The sequence below is a fragment of the Mesoplodon bidens genome, assembly GCF_964165515.1.
Source record: "Mesoplodon bidens genome assembly, chromosome: 10".
In the NCBI taxonomy this organism is placed as follows: Eukaryota; Metazoa; Chordata; class Mammalia; order Artiodactyla; family Ziphiidae; genus Mesoplodon; species Mesoplodon bidens.
Window position 1 is genome coordinate 84,872,995 of NC_138172.1, and position 17,790 is coordinate 84,890,784.

At 40.3% G+C, this 17,790-nt stretch overlaps 4 protein-coding genes across 4 annotated transcripts; 2 read left to right on the forward strand and 2 right to left on the reverse strand.

Moving 5' to 3' along the window:
- Window positions 1-695: 695 nt before the first annotated feature.
- Window positions 696-1,576, forward strand: LOC308623160 (histone H3.1-like; the record flags this gene model as incomplete). Its single annotated transcript, XM_081245193.1, has 1 exon — window positions 696-1,576. The coding sequence occupies exon 1, from the start codon at window positions 1,061-1,063 to the stop codon at window positions 1,574-1,576; it is 516 nt and encodes a 171-aa protein (XP_081101319.1). The 5' UTR covers window positions 696-1,060.
- Window positions 1,577-1,803: 227 nt separating this feature from the next.
- LOC308623159 (histone H1.3-like) lies at window positions 1,804-2,467 on the reverse strand (the record flags this gene model as incomplete). The annotated part of the gene is made up of 1 exon (XM_081245192.1): window positions 1,804-2,467. The coding sequence occupies exon 1, from the start codon at window positions 2,437-2,439 to the stop codon at window positions 1,804-1,806; it is 636 nt and encodes a 211-aa protein (XP_081101318.1). The 5' UTR covers window positions 2,440-2,467.
- On the forward strand, window positions 2,438-5,591 carry LOC308624324 (histone H4-like; the record flags this gene model as incomplete). Its single annotated transcript, XM_081247409.1, has 2 exons — window positions 2,438-2,463; window positions 5,267-5,591. The coding sequence occupies 2 exons, from the start codon at window positions 2,438-2,440 to the stop codon at window positions 5,589-5,591; spliced, it is 351 nt and encodes a 116-aa protein (XP_081103535.1).
- Window positions 5,592-12,428: 6,837 nt separating this feature from the next.
- LOC308624325 (histone H2B type 1-L-like) lies at window positions 12,429-12,863 on the reverse strand (the record flags this gene model as incomplete). The annotated part of the gene is made up of 1 exon (XM_081247410.1): window positions 12,429-12,863. One exon carries the CDS (start codon window positions 12,861-12,863, stop codon window positions 12,429-12,431), a length of 435 nt encoding a protein of 144 aa, XP_081103536.1.
- Window positions 12,864-17,790: the final 4,927 nt, after the last annotated feature.

The window sequence follows — 17,790 nt, forward strand, 5'->3', positions numbered from 1 at the left end:
GGTTATAACCAGACTGTCCAGAGTGGGGTGTAGTTACCTCCAGAACTTTTCACTGTTAACCCAGCCTGAGATTCATGGTAGTCATACAAGTAGATTCCTTAATAGTAAATAATAATAATTGTTTCCAAAAAGTTTTATTTCTTTCTCCTTTCCTCTCCCCACTCCCTCTCTTTTTTAATATGGCCCTAAAGAACCCTCAGACATATGATCAGATCACAAGCTATATAGATGTAAATTCTTTAGTTTTTGTAAAATCTGAAACATATATGTCTTTAAAACACAATGCATCTTAATAGTAGGGATTTCTTTCTCCTCCTGTGGCCACAGCTCTTACCCCAAGCCAGAAAACTGACACTGGTGCATGTTAGCTTGGAATACAGTGCAAGGGCTCATCATAAGACTTAAGGGCAAGCCACATTAAGTCTTATGGGGAAGGTAGAGGAGGGTGTATTCAGGGGGCTTGGATTGGGTATAACAATAAGTGTTCAGGATTCTTTCCGAGTTCTGCTTTCATATGATCTCTGGACCCCTAAACTGATGGTTCTCAATTCTATCAGACCCAACACTCTTTTTCTATAACAAATACTGTAACTACCCCCTTTACTATCCTGAAATGAAATTCATAGATAATATAATCTACCAAAACATGACTTAACTGTAATACAAAAGGGGAAATAAAAGGAAAGTATTTTGTTATTTTAAAAAAATCTCTAAGAGTTTAAAAAGAGAAATCAAGAAATTGACGTAAAATTAGCCTTACAACATTTGAATGAGGGTACAAAAATCTCTTGGCCAATCACATCCAACACGCCTTTTCAAAAAGTTGATCAAAAGAAAGCCAGTTTCATGTACCAAAGTTTAAAATTTTTATTCTGCAAACAAGATTAAGCATTGTAATAATTTGTGTTAAGTTCTGCGGAGAAAAGCCAAAGAACATTGTAAAGAAACAGCATAAGGAAGATAGAGGTGAGAAAGGGTTGAAAACAGCCATTCAAAGGGAGGCTGATGTGGGAGAGTGAACCTCGCTACCAATACCTTCACTGCGAGCCGTAAGGAACAAATGCCTTGTCCAATCAGAAAGGAACTCTTTATATATACCAGTAGGGGGCGGGCGGGGGGCGGGCTCTCATTTTTCCACCAGCTAGCTGCTTTCCGGAAATCTGGCATGGCTCGTACTAAGCAGACCGCTCGCAAGTCCACCGGCGGCAAGGCGCCGCGCAAGCAGCTGGCTACCAAGGCGGCCCGCAAGAGCGCGCCGGCCACGGGCGGCGTGAAGAAGCCGCACCGCTACCGGCCCGGCACGGTGGCCCTGCGCGAGATCCGCCGCTACCAGAAGTCCACGGAGCTGCTGATCCGCAAGCTGCCGTTCCAGCGCCTGGTGCGCGAGATCGCGCAGGACTTCAAGACCGACCTGCGGTTCCAGAGCTCGGCCGTGATGGCGCTGCAGGAGGCGTGCGAGGCCTACCTGGTGGGGCTCTTCGAGGACACCAACCTGTGTGCCATCCACGCCAAGCGCGTCACCATCATGCCCAAGGACATCCAGCTTGCCCGCCGCATCCGCGGGGAGAGGGCGTAGATTTGTTTCTCCCGATGAAGTGTCAACCTCTGAAAAACCCAAAGGCTCTTTTCAGAGCCAACCACCTTTTCTGTGAAAGATTCCTGTGCATTGGGACATCCATTCCGAGCGAGGAAATAAAACCGCTCCTCCCAACCTCCGCCTCCGGCAAAAATGGTGTTACAAGTTCTTTAAGATTAATTGGGTGGCTCTGAAAAGAGCCTTTAAGGTACTCAAATCTTTTTTTCTTACTTCTTTTTGGGGGCCGCCTTTTTTGGCTTGACCGCTTTAAGCCTGGCTACCTTGTGCTTATGAATTCTGGCCTTGGCTGGACTCTTGGCCATCTTCGGTTTGGCTGTCTTTACCTTTTTCGGGCTCTTGACCACTTTCTTGGCCCCGGTATCTGCTAATGGTTTCTTTGCCTTCGGAGTCTTCTTAGCGGTTTTTTTCGGACTGGCAGCGCCTGTGGCCTTCTTGGGCTTCTTTGCCCCAGTAGCCTTCTTGGGGTTGGTCGCGCTTGCTTTCTTGGCTTTGGGCTTGGCTTCCCCGGTGTCCGACTTCTTGTTGAGCTTGAAAGAGCCCGAGGCGCCAGTGCCCTTGGTCTGCACCAGGGTGCCCTTACTCACCAGGCTCTTGAGACCCAGCTTGATCCGACTGTTGTTCTTCTCCACGTCGTAGCCGCCAGCTGCCAGCGCCTTTCTGAGCGCAGCCAGGGACACGCCGCTGCACTCCTTGGAAGCTGCGACAGCCTTGGTGATGAGCTCGGATACCGGGGGCCTGGACGTCTTGCGCTTCACGGCACCAGCAGACTTGCGAGCCTTCTCCTTCACAGGCGTCTTTTCCGCAGAAGTAACAGGAGGCGCAGCAGGTACGGTTTCAGACATGGTTGTTGGTGTGGATGCCGAACAGTAAAAAAATTAAAGACTCAGAATTGAGTACCGAGACCGAGAATGTGTGTGTTATATATACACACAGCGCCACTGCGCGCTGATTGGTTCCCAGCTGGCTTCCAGCTTGACAGCAACCTAGTCTCAGCTCTGTCTCGGAGTTGTGTTTGTTACAATTCAGGAAAGCAAAAAATTAAAAATCTTCTGTGGAGGAACCACACCAATTATATTCTACAATGAACCGGGACAGCTCAAGCTTTGAGACCTTTACAGTTTCTTCTTCCAGTTTTTGTCGCTTTGGTCTCAGCCTTTTTCAAAATCCCCCGACACTCCTACAGATTCACAGGTCAGAGAGACAACTTTTTGAGTTTCGTTTAAAATATAAATTCTTCTCTTTGTGCCTTCAATAGCTTGCTCTCAAGTAACATGCTATACATTCTTGGCTTTTCATACCTTCAACAACTGCTTGATTCTCATTGACATTTACCTGGAAAATCTGTTTCATATGAGGAGAAATAACACAGGCTCTTTCAGGATTTCTGTACAAGAACTGTCGTAAAGGCTGCTTGGAATAACAGCAATATCTGATAAGAAAAGTCATTATTTAGTTTGGAAAATTTTATCATAGCTTTTTGTGACTATTTAGAGGGTTAGTTAATTTGGGGGCTTTAAGCATTCAAAATTTATGTAGGAAAATAGCAAAAGCAATAATCAATGATCCTCTTGACCTGGTAGTTGGGCTTGTGTTGCACTAGCTGATGGCAGAGGAGGTCCAGGTACAGGCATAAAATAAGAGTTGGACCGCTTTATGGGGTTTTAAAGATTCATTTATTTACATTGACTTTATTAGGAAGGATCAGTTATTAAAATGTTCACAAGCTCTTGGGTTCAGGGTTCTGTCATGCTTTGGAAGATAAACTTTGGCAAAGTATCCAAGTAAAAGAATTAAGGAATATACACACGCACAATACTCCCACACATACTTATATAGAATTCCTTTAAGAGAGGGAAATTGAAAAGCATTTATATTCATTACTACATTCTTATTTAAGCAGGGATATAGGTTTATAGGAAACACAATATAGGTCATGCGTTATGTTCAGTAGGAAATAGATTGATGGTATGAAAGTGCTTTGATTTTCTTCTTCAGGCCTCAGACTGTTTGTCTTTAACATATGTTTATTTTGAAGCAGCCATGGACTTCTTTGTATTTCTGATAAACGTTATGAGTCCCTTCCCAGAATAATGCTTTTCAGTGCTTAAGATAATATACATAGGATTACAAAGGGAAACAGTTGTATTAAAATACCATTATCAAATTTATCAAAAATCCAAACTGGTGAAGTATTAATGTGTGCTTCTTTATTAATACATTAAATAACAAGATTACCCATATGACCAAGAATTACCACAGTTTAGAAGGTGTAATATATTTAAACAATATTAGAGATTGAGATATTGACAGCTGCAACTGCAACATGGTTATGAATATAGCACAGGTCCTGCCACTCACACTGTTTGTTGCCTGCATTCACAAGTGGAGGAAATGCTAAGGTTCACTTGGAGTATAAAGTAAAGACAAAGAGGGAGTTTTTGCTCAATACAAGTTTCCAGGTGCTCTGAATCCATCTATATAGCTCAGGTTAAGAACGCCATTCTGGAATTTGTTTCTGTGCAGTGTAAACTCATGGAACTCCTTTGATGAACTTGAGCCTCTTCACAGACCATGGAGAAAGAGCCAAAGCTATCCAAGTCAGCTGGAACTCAAGGGAATTAACCATAAATCAAATCTTTAGGTATTTATTATTTTGAGGAGTTCTCAAAAAGAAAGTTTTAGTAAATTAGATAATCACTTAGACTTTCACTTTAGAGGAGTGAATCTTGAGTGGAGGAGTTAGGAGCAGACATGATACTATAATATGTCATAATAAATAATGCTGAGTGATTACTTATTTACAGATACTATTTTAAGCAATTTGGATTATCTCTTTTAAATTCAAGTGCTCTATAATTTACACTTTCTTATACATTTATCGATAAAAGGAAAAAAACTGAGTATAAGCTGCCCAAGGTCACAAGCTAGTATGTAGAGAAGGCTGTCTCCAGAGCTTGACTGGACACTGTAATGCCACCTGGTTGCAGAAGTAGAATGCGGTGACAGATACAATGCCAGATACAAACTGTCCACAATTAAATATATAATCAAACCATAAATCTTAGACTTACAGCAGAACAAGGTTTTTATCACTTTGGGATATACATATTTATAAATCTCCAATGTAGCGCTCAGTGATTTTTAACCTGACTTGACCTCTTAAACGTGTAACCTTCTTATATTTTTAGTTCCCTCTGTGGGGTCATCCAGCCTGCATACCAAAGACTCTGCTTAGTTAACCAAACATAAATGGACAAAACTAATGGAAGCTTAAACAATAAAGATATGATTTACTTAAAGCATTTTATAAGAGACAACAGCGTGTACTAACTGATTATTTCATATTTTGGAAAGACTGAAGAACAGTATCAGGCTTCTTTGTGGAAAGTGTATGATCTGTTGCCCCACTTAACGGCTGCCCGTATTGTACAGATGCACAAACACACGTATCCATTTATAGGAGCATTTATTAAATCCCATCTCCAGGATCCACTGTCGCTTCAGGCGCCCCTCATAGTTGCCACAGTTCTGAGCAATGGACAAATAAGCGAAGGGTGGGAACTGAATGTTGTTACCGCCCCTGCTCTTGCAGTTTTCAAACAGGTCCGTCACATTACTATAAAATTCCTAAGTGGCGCTGTGGAGATCACTTCGCTGCGGGTGTGATAGCTGTATTTTCGGAGTGTGTGGGCGTGGTAAAGGTGGAAAGGGGCTGGGGAAGGGTGGCGCCAAGCGCCACCGCAAAGTTCTTCGAGATAACATCCAGGGCATCACTAAGCCCGCCATCCGTCGGTTAGCCAGACGTGGTGGCGTCAAGCGTATCTCTGGCCTTATCTACGAGGAGACCCGTGGGGTATTGAAAGTGTCTCTGGAGAACGTGATCCGGGACGCCGTCACCTACACCGAGCACGCCAAGCGCAAGACTGTTACCGCTATGGACGTGGTCTACGCGCTCAAGCGGCAGGGCCGCACTCTTTACGGCTTTGGTGGCTGAACTCCTGTTGGCCGTCTCCCTGAGCCTCCTAAAACCAAAGGCCCTTTTTAGGGCCACCTATTCTTTCACTCAAAAGAGTTTTGAGCTTTCTGTTCTAATGTTTTCTTAAGATGTTTGGGTCAGTACTGTTTACAATCTGTAAATTTAAGTTGATTTTATCTGATTCGTTTTTGGTATGTTTCAGATGAGTCGCAGGTCGCTAAAGCTGGTCCATAAGCTCAGGTTGGACTGTATATTCAATATATTTAGTGTGCTTATAGCTAGGAGACCAACAGGACGGTAAACTGCAGGTGACATTTTGTGCACCTGTCAGTGAAAAAAGGTGGAGAACATCACAGAAGAGATAAGAGGTAAACCCTGATGCTAGGAAAATGGAAAATGGAACGTAGACACTTCTGTGGGCTGAAGACATTAAGACAGTCTGCCTTCTTGGACAACAAATGATAAACGGTGGAGGAGAAAGGGGGATGATCAATCAACATAAAATATGTCGAAGGCAGTCAAGTTCTACCAGAGAAACAATAAGAGTACTTGGAAATTAACATTGTGAATCAACTATACTTAAGTAAAATAAAAGTACTTGGGGTTTCCTCTTGTTTAAAAGTGGAATGGAGACAGGACAACTTGTCTCTGCTTCTCTGAGCTGTCTTCCCATGTCCAAAGCTACTGGTTCCTCAATCCAAAAGAAGCTTTTATTAAGGTTGATATAAATGCTTGATATAAATATACAGGTTTATGTTTACCAACTTATGTTGATTCTTTATCTTGAATATTCTTAGACTTGATTACAAGCAGATTTACCTTAAATTATAGATGAGAGTTGCATAACACGTATCCTGACAAAGAGTGCTGGACTGGGCCTTTCAAATCCAGGTCTTCCTGAGTCAAATCCCACCTTGTTCTCTACACATCAGGAAATGAGGCAAAATAAGCAGTTCTCAAGTGGGTTACTCATTTCTTTTTCTTACCTACTGTAAACTTTCTACAGTCTCTCAGGATTGTCAGCATGCCACTGTATTCTTTGGTGTCCTCAGAATGGGCTTTATTCTGTGAAAAAATCTTGGTTTATTGTGATACAACTGGTATTTCCAGCGAAAGTGGTTCACTGTATTATAATAACGTATAGCTGGACAGGTGGCTCCCTAGTGTGAGATAACATTCCTGGCTTGTCTGGGAGCAGAGGGGAGTATGTGACTAAGTGCTCTTTTGGGAGTGTAAGCAGAAGACACTCCCAGGCTTTAAAACCTTTCCTCCTCCTGCGAGCTATGAAGGTGCTGATATTGTTTGACCCAGCAGAGACCATCAGGCTCTAGGGGTGGCAGAACAATGACCTGTAAGGAACAAGAGTTCCTGATTGATCAGGAGGGGCAGAGCTACCCCACAGAGCTGGACTAATCATAGTGTATCTGTTCCATGAACAAGACTGTCTTTAAGCTAACTAATTTTTGAGTCTCTGTTACAGCAACTTAACTTTATCATACCAAATACGGTTTTCTCAACTTATTTACCAGTATGACTGTCCTTCCATTGGCCAGAAAGCTCTTTTAAGGAAAGCTAATGCCAAGTGAGCCTCTCTCCTTGACATCTCTTCCACTGTGTTCCATGCTAGACAGAACACAGAATAGGGGCTCATTACATGTTAGAGACGGGTGGGTGGGCTATCCATATGTCTTAAGCAGTTGTAATCTGGATATTTCAGAGTACTGTTTCCCCGAGGAGCGAGTTCTTAACAACATGTGGATCAGAAGCTCCTTTGAGAAACTGGTAAAAAGTACACATATTGGACATAGATGGATATTTCATGGGCTCATAAAAGGAATTCCCAGAGCTCCATGGATTCCTGTCAACAGCTTGGAGTCTAGGATTTTAGAGTCTGAGGTGTAAAGATCCAAAATTTAAGGTTAGAGAGGAAAGGACAGACAAAATGCATAAAGAACACATTGAACAAGAGTGAATTTGTCACCATTTATTCACTATGTGCAGTAGACCTATATATTCTCGAGAAGTTAGATCAGGTCTTAACACTTCATAACTCAGAATGCAAGATAGCCCATTTGGAAAAAATTTGATTCTCAAAGGCCTGAAGGCCCAAAATGACTGTATCTCATGAGATTTAAAAGTAAATAAAAACAGTGGGGTGTTTATTTTTTAGCCTGATTAAGGAGGAAGTCCATGAATTTCTTCTTAAGGCCTTTTGAACTTGTCTTCCATTGCTAGTCTTGGAAAATATATTCAACAGGGTCTATGTCATTGAATAAATCATTTATTAAGTTTACAAGAAACATTCCCAATACCCTTTTTCAGAGATAAAAAGGAGCTGGAAAGCTTGTACAGAGAGAGGATTATTCTTTGTCTCTGTGTCTTAACCAACCGCTCTATGCCTCTGTTTCCTCATAAATGGAGATAACAGTAGTTCCTATCTTACATGTTTCGGGGTGAATAACATTAAATATTTGTTAAGCATTTTGGCCAGTGCATGGCACATGGTTAATGCTCCATGTTTGGGCTATTATTAGTGCTAGTATTAGCATTCTTATTTCTCATGACATTTCTCAGAGGCCCAGAGAAAAAGAAAGTGTCATTTTGAACCATGAAGACATACACTTGAAGTCTTGAATTACCATTTTCTTTCTTTGTGGTCTGTGGTAAATTACTAACCACTGTTCCCTTATCTGTAATGTAGGCGAAAATTCGTATTTTCGTGAGGACTGAGTGAAAACATAGGATTATGTGTTTATGCATATGTTTGACAAATATAGTTTACATATATTCTTAAGAACTTGCAAGTGCATTAATGGAAGTTCTTTTGGATGTAAACATAAAAAAAAAAAACAATTCCAGATTATTTAAACAAAAAAAATTCTCTTGAAAGTTAAGTTTGCTGACTGCACTTAAGCAATTACTGAACACTCGGTCCTGTCTTTTTCTTCAGTTCCTTTTCCTAATTTCTAGGAAAACAAATCTGATTGATCCAGCTGGGCAGATGCCTGCATAGATCAAATATGATGACCCAAGACAGAGGGTAAAAACATAATGGCCACACATGGCGCTCAGCCCTGAGTGGAGCTGTTCCTAGGAAAGAAGTAATAATGGAGTCCTGAAGTTGTCCCAGATGATGTCTGGGCCGCCCTTCAGTCCCATAACCCGAGTTCACAGGGATCTCTATTAACTGTATCCAAAGCTCATGTTTGTTCTTAGCCTTCTAGACATCACACCAACTTGGTCATGTCCTCCTTGGTGAAATACATTATTTTCTTGACTTTTTTGACTCCGCTCTCCTGATTTTCTCCCAAACTCACTTGTCACTCTTTAGAATCTTTTGCTGTCTCTTTTTCTCTAAAGTTTGGAATGCCTCCAGGATAAACTCACTTCTTTATTCTTCCTCCATGGGTAATCTCCAATCTCATGCCATGCTGACAACATTAAAATATCTATTTCCAAATTTTCAAAAATTTCTATGTCCAGTCCCCATTTGCCTTTGAATTCCAGACTCGCATATACAACTACTCACTTGACATCTACAATGGAGTGCTAAGGGCATTTAAAAATTGTCATGTTCCAGTCTCAGAAAACTCATCCTCTCCTAGAATTCTTGATTATCCAAGAACTTTATTAGCACTGCAGGGCAGTAGATAAACACAGAACCTCTGGAGCCACACTGCCTTGGGTCTAACACCAGCCCCACACTTTGCTCAATTAAAAGGAGAGAAAAGTTGCATCTAGATAATGTGCATGTTAAGCAGAGGAAGTGAGTTAACGTTTCTAAAGAGATTGGCATAGTCTCCTAAACATATAAAGGGCTCAACAAATGTTAGCTACTTGATTCTTCACCCATAAAGCCTAACTCTTCAATAAATCCTTTTGACTTTCTCCTCCTAAATCTAATTCTAATAATTTCACCAGAATTATTGCAATAAGCTTTCAATTTTATTCCCTGCTTCTTTCTACTTTTGATCCCATAAAATTCATTCTCCCCATAGTGGCTAGAGTTATTAAAAATTCTAAGAGTTTCCCATGACACAATAAGAATCTGGGTGCCTTCTTTTGGCCTATAAGGTCCAACATGTTCAGGTACCTGTTTAATCCCCAGCCTCATTTTTTACCCCTTTACCTTACTAATCTCCTAGCATACAGACCTTATATTCCTTGAGCACAAACTCCTCCCTGCCTTGACCTGGAACTTTTATTCCCTGGGTTGTGGGTTCCCTTATCTAAAGCATCACGTAATTACTATCACAGCACCTGGTTTTATTTCAAATAGTTTCACAGGCCTCAGAACTTCTCTTTGAAATATCTTGCTGAGTTATCAACGTGTTGATTATCTCTCTCCTCCCACTTGGATATCAGCCCCAGAAGATCAGCCTGTCTGTCTCACCGCTGTAACTAAGGCCTCTCACAGAGGAAATCCAATCAATATTTGACAAAATACTGAATGGAATCGCTTCTCTACTGCCATTAGAGACATCTTCCTAACAATGGAGCCAATTATGTCAGTCCCTGCTCAGAAGCTTTCTATAAATTTTTGTCGTCTGCAAAATAAATTTAAACTTCATTATTTGACATCCACACCCTTCACCTTCTTCTATCATACACTTATCTTTGCCACCAGGAAGCTGATGTGGGCAGGGGCTTTGGTAGCTTGTTCTTCACCATATATTAGACGTTCTCAAAGCCTCCTACCAAATAAGCAGCACTGTATGTGCTGGGCACTTTTTAGTAATTCGAGTTCTCAGATCTCCCCCAGAGCTAATGAAACAGAAACTTGGGAATGGGACCAGCAATCTGTCCTTTAACAAGCCCTCTGGGTGATTCTGATGCACACTCAAGTGCTTTATGTCCTCAGTACATAATTTAGTGCTTGGCACTTGAATATGAATGAACTTGGTGGATGCTCCTCTGTCTGCCTAGAAGGCCCTTACATCAGGCAGTGCAAGTGCCTTGCCAAAAGTCATTTGTCCTCTTCCTTTCTAATATAGCCTCAATTTTGTTGAGGTGTCCCTTTCCTCCCTGCCTTGTGCTCCAGGGAAGGCAGAGTCCCTCTCTTAGCCTCAGGAATGGGGTTCTGATTCAACCACATCAATCCTAAGTGTCCCATGTCCCTTTAGTAATGATTAATTTGGGGGTCTGGGTATACATCCAGTTGTTTGTGACTGTGAGAGCCTTTAACGATGGAGGCCAGCTTCCCCAAGGATATAATAATGATTAAGCTGAAATTGAAGTTGTTGATCAATAAACTGTGTGTGTGCTGGGGATGGATGTGGAATCAGGGGCATTTCAGACAGAGAAAAACAGCAAAGGCCTAGAAAAAAAACAAACCAAAAAACAATGAAGAAACACAAAACAAAAGGGAGAAAAAGAATCCTCTGAGGTTGGGTTGGAGAGTTAGGTGAGGGCCAGACTTTTCAGGGCTTGGGGCCATAGCACAGGTTTTTGATTTTTGTGAGGTGGATGATCATCCAAAGGCTGTGAGCAGGTAAAAAACAAAAAGCCCCCATGGTGACTCTGGAATGGAAACTAAATACCCTATGAACAGAGGAGTTTCAGTACTACCTCAGGCTAAAGTCAAGGTGAGCAGAAACAGTCGAAATGCAATTGTAATTCAGTAACCTGAAAATAAAGACTTGTTTGTATCTTTGTGCTTATTTTATTATTTACCTTTTTGAGACAATAAAATGGAGACCAGATAGACTGGCCCTGGAGGCTGGCTAGGAGTGTTTCTCAAGGACACTGATAGCAATGCTTGGGTGGATTTGGCATTTCCATTTATGGGTGAAGTGCCCTCAACTGAACCTTTTTCACCTGACTTCCTGAAGGACACCTCTACCTTGCAGTTTCCGGAGAAATGAGGGAAGAGCCCTGCTCTTTATTTCCCGGGGTTTAATCTCTTGGGCACTATGCGATCACAAACCGTAGGCTTCCAAACCTCAGTGTTCAGCTCACAACATTAAAAAGCATCTCTACTTCTACAGTTGTTCCTCTCTGCGTTCTGAGCCGACCCTGGGTCCCTCTCTTCTTCCTTGCCAGGATCCCTCCACAGTTTCTGAACCAAGCAGAGGGAGGAGATATGGAGGCAGGATAGGGCGATGGGCTCAGAAGGGAGCTCACGGGGGACAGAAAAGGACAGATTGGAGGCGACAGAGCCAATCTTTATATTATGTGGCTACTCTAGTGAGAAGACAGGCGGCTGAATACAGAATTCTGTGAATTTTGCAGGTCTAGTTTGTAAAACGAGTCAGGAGAGTGGGGAGAAGACTGCATTCTCCAAACAAAAATCTAATGACCAGGAAAGAGATAAAACAAAATAAAAAGTTAGTAACTATTTTCCCCTTACTGGAGAGCTGCAGCCACCCAACATAATATGCTTGTAAAGAATCTTAGATAAAATGTTCAGCCAAGACTTGAAAGCCCTAGGCAAAGGGCTGGGGGTGAGGGAGTGTGAGGAAAGGGAATTAGATCCACACAAAGGAACCTAGGCGGAAGACCCTCAAAGTCATACTAAGAAAGTTCCGGTTTTAGACGGTGGGACTTTCAAACATAACTGTGGTCTCTTGGACGTTACAGCCTGACGCTTTACATAAAACCAAGACCAGAGCTTCACAAAGCACCGATTCCAGCCCAGAGAGCACCCTGTACAAATTTTATAAAGGTGACCTAGAGCTCCAAGGATTGGGGTTAGCACTAAGTGGTTTCAGTGCACGTTCGCTTTAGCCGTTGGGAACCCTCATACGCGGAACAGTAGATTTGCCGCCCGAGGATCGCTTACTTTTTAAGTACTTTGTTTGCTAAGCGTTACCCTTGACACTAATTTAATTCCCAGAGTTCACGAAACCGCACAAGCTAGTGCGCAGCTCTGATTGTGAAAACGTGAAATGGCTCTGAAAAGTGGATATAAACATACTTGGAGCTGGTAAACTTGGCCACAGCCTTGGTGCCCCCGGACACAGCGTGTTTGGCCAGCTCCCCGGGCAGCAGCAGGCGTACGGCCATCTGGATTTCTCCGGAAGTGATGGTCGAGTGCTTGTTGTAATGCGCCAGGCGTGACGCTTCTCCCGCGATGCGCTCCAAGATGTCATTGACGAACGAGTTCATGATGCCCACGGCCTTGCACCAGATGCCGGGGTCCGGATGGCCCTGATTCAGCACCTTGTACACGTACACGGAGTAGCTCTCCTTACGGCTACACTTGCGCTTCTTCCCATCTCTTTCCTGGGCCTTGATCACCGCCTTCTTGGAGCCCTTCTTCGGGGCCAGGGACTTCACTAGTCCAGGCATTGTACCGTCGATGTCTTCTGAAAGAAAAGAAAACTGGTGTACGTCCCACCGGATCCTGCTTATTTGTAGGCAACGTTACGCAAATGAAGACTTAGTTATGCAATTGCTGATTCGTTCGTCTTGAGGTCTGCATGCAAATAAATCATTCCAGATATACTGTCTCACTGGTCATATCCTGAGACAGTTTTCCAGCAATCAGGCCACCTTCTTTAATCTAGTTAACCTATTTTATAATGAGTTCTGATTCGTTTATAACAATTCAGATTAGTTTGTTAATTTTAAAAACTAGAAGTAACTCTCTCCAGTGTTTTGAAATACCAAGGAGGCAAAGCTCGTGGCACGGTTAGTCTCCGATTTGCAAGACCCATTTACAGCTCCTGGAAAAGCTGTATCTTTACATTTGAATCCAGTGAGAGGGAAAGGAAGAACTGAGAAAAAATAGGCGGTTATCCAGACAATTCCGAGTACAGTGTTTCCCACTGTACAGAAAATGCAGAAATACAGCGTAAAAACAAAGGGCAGGGAAATAAAATTACATCACTTGAAGGGAGATAAGAAAGAAAAGAATTCGTTGCCTATATGGCTATAAACCTTCGAATTGGAAAGGAGCAAATCACATCCAGTTTAGCCACAAAGGAGGGTCAGAAATAGTTCTTCAGCCTAACTAGTGAAATGATAAAACAAACAAAAAACCCAAAAACTTACTAAAAATTAAGAATCCGGTGTTTAACACATTTATTTTAAATTTATTATTATTATTACCATCATCATCTTTGTCTGAAACCGGCTTCTTAGTTCTTTCAGTACCATCTTTCCTTTCTGCAGAGAGGTGTCCTCCCTGAATTTGACTTTTTTTCCTAACATTCCTCAGGCTACACAAACTTCCGCCCCCCACCCCCACCCCGCCGTGTTTCAGTGAAAGCTTCCTGAAATTAGTAACCTAGGTTCATAGCGCCTCCTAGTGACTTGTGAAGGCAAACATAAACCCCTTCAGGAAGGAAGCATCGTGAACCCAAGTTCTCTAGATATACTGTACACAGATTGATTGTGATTTATTTACTCAGTAATTAGTTAGCATCTGTTACGTGCCAGACATTCTACCAGGAACTTGGAATGTCCAAATATAAGCTTATAATAAATGTTATCAAATCGAAGAGGAAAACAGACACTATGGAGGGTCAGGCATCCAAACAAAGAAGAGCCTTAGATTCCCTCTCTTTCCCTCGGGCAGTGAATTTCAGATATTGAAATTATCAGAGACTATAAAATAACTATTTACTGGAAGTTTGAAGAAATAAAAATGTAATAATACAATCAACGAACAAGGGACAATCAAAACCAGGCTAAGTTAAAAAAATAATAATAAAATAGAACTAGAAATAAAAAAGAGCTATATTCCATAATGATAAAATAAAAATCCACTGATAAGATGTAACATTCAGGACCTTATATGCACCTGACCACATAACCACTAACTATATAAGCAACAACTGGCAGAATTAGCAAGAGAACTTCAAGTTTACAGCTGTAGGGCAAGCTTTCATATACTACTCTTATAAATTCACATAACAAGCAAAGGAAAACATGTATGGTTATAGAAGATTTGGAAAACACAATGAACAAACTTGATCTATCTGTGATTCCTGCACTTAACACAAAGAGATTGTCCAATTTTTAAAAGCACACATTTAATAATTTCAAAAATTCAACACCGAGTTTAGAAAAAGTCACAATGGATACAAAAAAAACAGTTTCATATATACGGCACTCTTTTATCAGCTAATTAAAGAGCAACAGAAAATATTTGTTTTAAGATAGTAAAAATAAAACAATCTTCCCATATACTTGGAAACTAAAAGTGCACTTCTAAATATGGATTAGAATATCGTAAGGGAAATTATGTAATATTATGAGATAAATATGAATGAGAATAATACATATAAAATTTGCTGGATGTATCTGAAGCTGTACTAAAAGGGAGATATATAATATTATATGCATATATTAAGGAACAAGAAACACTAAAGATAGGCAAACTAGGTGTTCAACAAAAAAAGCTAAAAAAAGAACAGGAAAATAAATCAAATAAAGTAGAAAGAATCAGCCTTAGAATTCTTAGAATGTGTTGTACTGTTGTGAATGATGTTCTATTTCAATTCCAGATAGGTCATTGCTAATATACAGAAAGGTCATGAATTTTTATGTGGTGCACATATTTACCAACCCTCTTGAGCTCTTATTAGATCTCATTGTTTATAGATTTTCATGGATTTTCACATTGACATATTATTTTAAATATGTCAACCCTGACCTGAAATTTAAAAAAAAAATTAAAGAAAAAAATGGAGATAATCATAAACCACAAGCTTGTTCTTTGAAAAACCTTATAACAATAGACAAACATCTAGAAAAACTAATGAGGAAAAAAGAAGAGAGTGTGTGTGTGAATAAATCATAGGAATAGAAAAGGGAAAGTAGCTACCAAAAAAGAGATATAAAGAACCACAAGAATGCTATGAAGAACTTTTATAAAAAATTAAACTTAACAGAAAAGGATAATTTTCAAGAAAAAAATTAATGGGTTGAATAAACAAGTTATGATTAGGGAAATATGACAGGCAGTTAAAAAAAAATCTCCTGTACTCTTCAATCTAAATGATACCAAGCACAACTGGGTTTTACAGGTATTAATGAATTTAAGTAATTGATAATCCCTATTTTACAGAAGCCATTTCAATAGAAAAATAGCTCTCCTTTTTTTTCTTTTGCAACTGTGTACACTTACCTAAACTGGACAAGAACAACACAGAACTAAAACAAAGGGAGAAAGGAAGAGAGAGCCGAGAGAAAATTATAGTCTCATTTTACTCATGAAGTTCATTTTTTTAAAAAAAGCTGTATTTGAAATGCAAGCAAATGGAAACCAAGAGACCATATTATTTTAAAAAAATAATAGTATATCATATAGGGTTTATTCCAAGAATGGAGGAAAAGTTTAACAGCAAATCTGCCATTGTAAGAAATTAATAGAGAAAAACTGTTATCATTTGCATAGATACTGGGAAAATATTTGTTAGAATATGACACTCCGGCTTTATAAACATTTTTAACAAACTAGAAGGATAAGGAGTAGCTACTTACTTCATAAGGAGTAGCTACAGTGAGCACAACATTTAAGTGTAATTTTAGAATGATTCCCAAAGAGTCAAAAGAAAGACAAAAGTTTGGTGGTACTACTCCTATTCAACATGGCACCAAGGGTCTGGCCAATACCATGAGACAAGTACAAGTAAGAAGGGTAAGGATGCAACAAGAAAAGATGTTATCTTTTTTGTCTGAAAATAATGTCATTGTAAAAATTCATGAAAATCTATAAACAAACAATTAGACCTTACAGAGCTTAAGAGCGTTGCTTGCTACATGAGCACCACATAAAAATTCATGGCCTTTCTGGAATTGAAACAGAAAAACCAGAAATCATTTACAACAGAACAACACTTTCTAAGGATTCTAAGTCCAGGAAAATATATTCCAGATCTGTATGAGAATAAAACTATGAAATGCGATTGGAGGATACAAAACAAGATCCACTCAAATTAAGAGATAGATATACACTATACTATGTTTGTTTTGTGATGACTCAATATGCTAAAATGTTCATAAACTCCAAAATAAGCTAAAAATTCAATGTTATGCCACAAAACAGCACTGTATTTTTGGTAAAGCACTGTAAAATTCATGTTAATGAGCAAAAATAGTGAAGATGATTCTCCGAAACAAAATAAAACAAATGAAAAAGAAAAGAAAGAAAAAAGAAATAGTGGGGCAGGGAATCTAAGAGAAGCTAGGATCATCAGACCTTGAGCTGTCAGAAACTATATTAAGCATTTGTTCAAATCTTTGTAGGCAAAGTCAATAAGAGGGCTCAAAGTAGCCTGGCTACTTTGCTCTAAATTTTACTTGCTATGATTGATTCGGATTGGTTAGAGTTACCAAGAGATAATGTCTCTAGTGCAATGGTTTAGAGCAGGGACCCTGAGCTAAGCTGCTTGGGTCAGAATCCCCTTTGCCATTTACTAATTAGATGACATTGGATAAATTATTTTAAGCTCTAAGTGACTCAATCTATCTGGGTAAAATTGGGATAACAATAGTTCATCGGTGTGTTACGAGTATTAAAGGAGTTAACATCTGGAAAGCACTTGGAAATGTGTCTAGGTGTATGCCAAAAGAAAAAAAATTTTAAGTAAATAAAAATAACTGGAGATGGTTGTGTGCAAACTGCACCCAGGGCTGCATGATGTTTTGCGGGCCCTATGCACTTTTGCCTTCCTGGGTCCTCTCCTCCGTAAAAATAATAAGAAAAATAATAACACTATTAAAATTATATAAACATTAAAATATTAGTATTACACAGAACGTTTTCATCGACCTAAAAGTTCATTTTTAATCCTGATTTTAGAAGAAATTAAAATATTTTCGTGAGCCTCTAAAAGTACTGTGAGCTGTAGGGTCTGTGTCTACCGTAGCCTAATAAATGTAGGCCCTTCGTGCATCTCAAGCTGAAATTTAAAACACACATAGTTATTCAAGTGGGAAGTAATAATAATTCACACACACATACATATACACGCACTTAATCCTCACACAAAGTGCCCTAGAAATGTGTTGATAATAAACAGGGGCGGTGCAAGGAAGATGTCCTGGGGATTAGTTATGAGGGAAAGCGTCAGCTGAGAAAAAGTCAAAAAACTACCGGAGGTCTGCTACCCTGTTTCTCGGTCTTCAAACTGCTCAGTTCCCCGTTTTAATCTGCGCATGTCCTCACGGACTGTTGGGACTCTCCAGTATCCAGTGGTAGCGGGAAAAAGCTGGGTTGGCAGAGCCTGCGCATCAGCAGGTGGCTGCCACGGGAAATCTCGCGCGC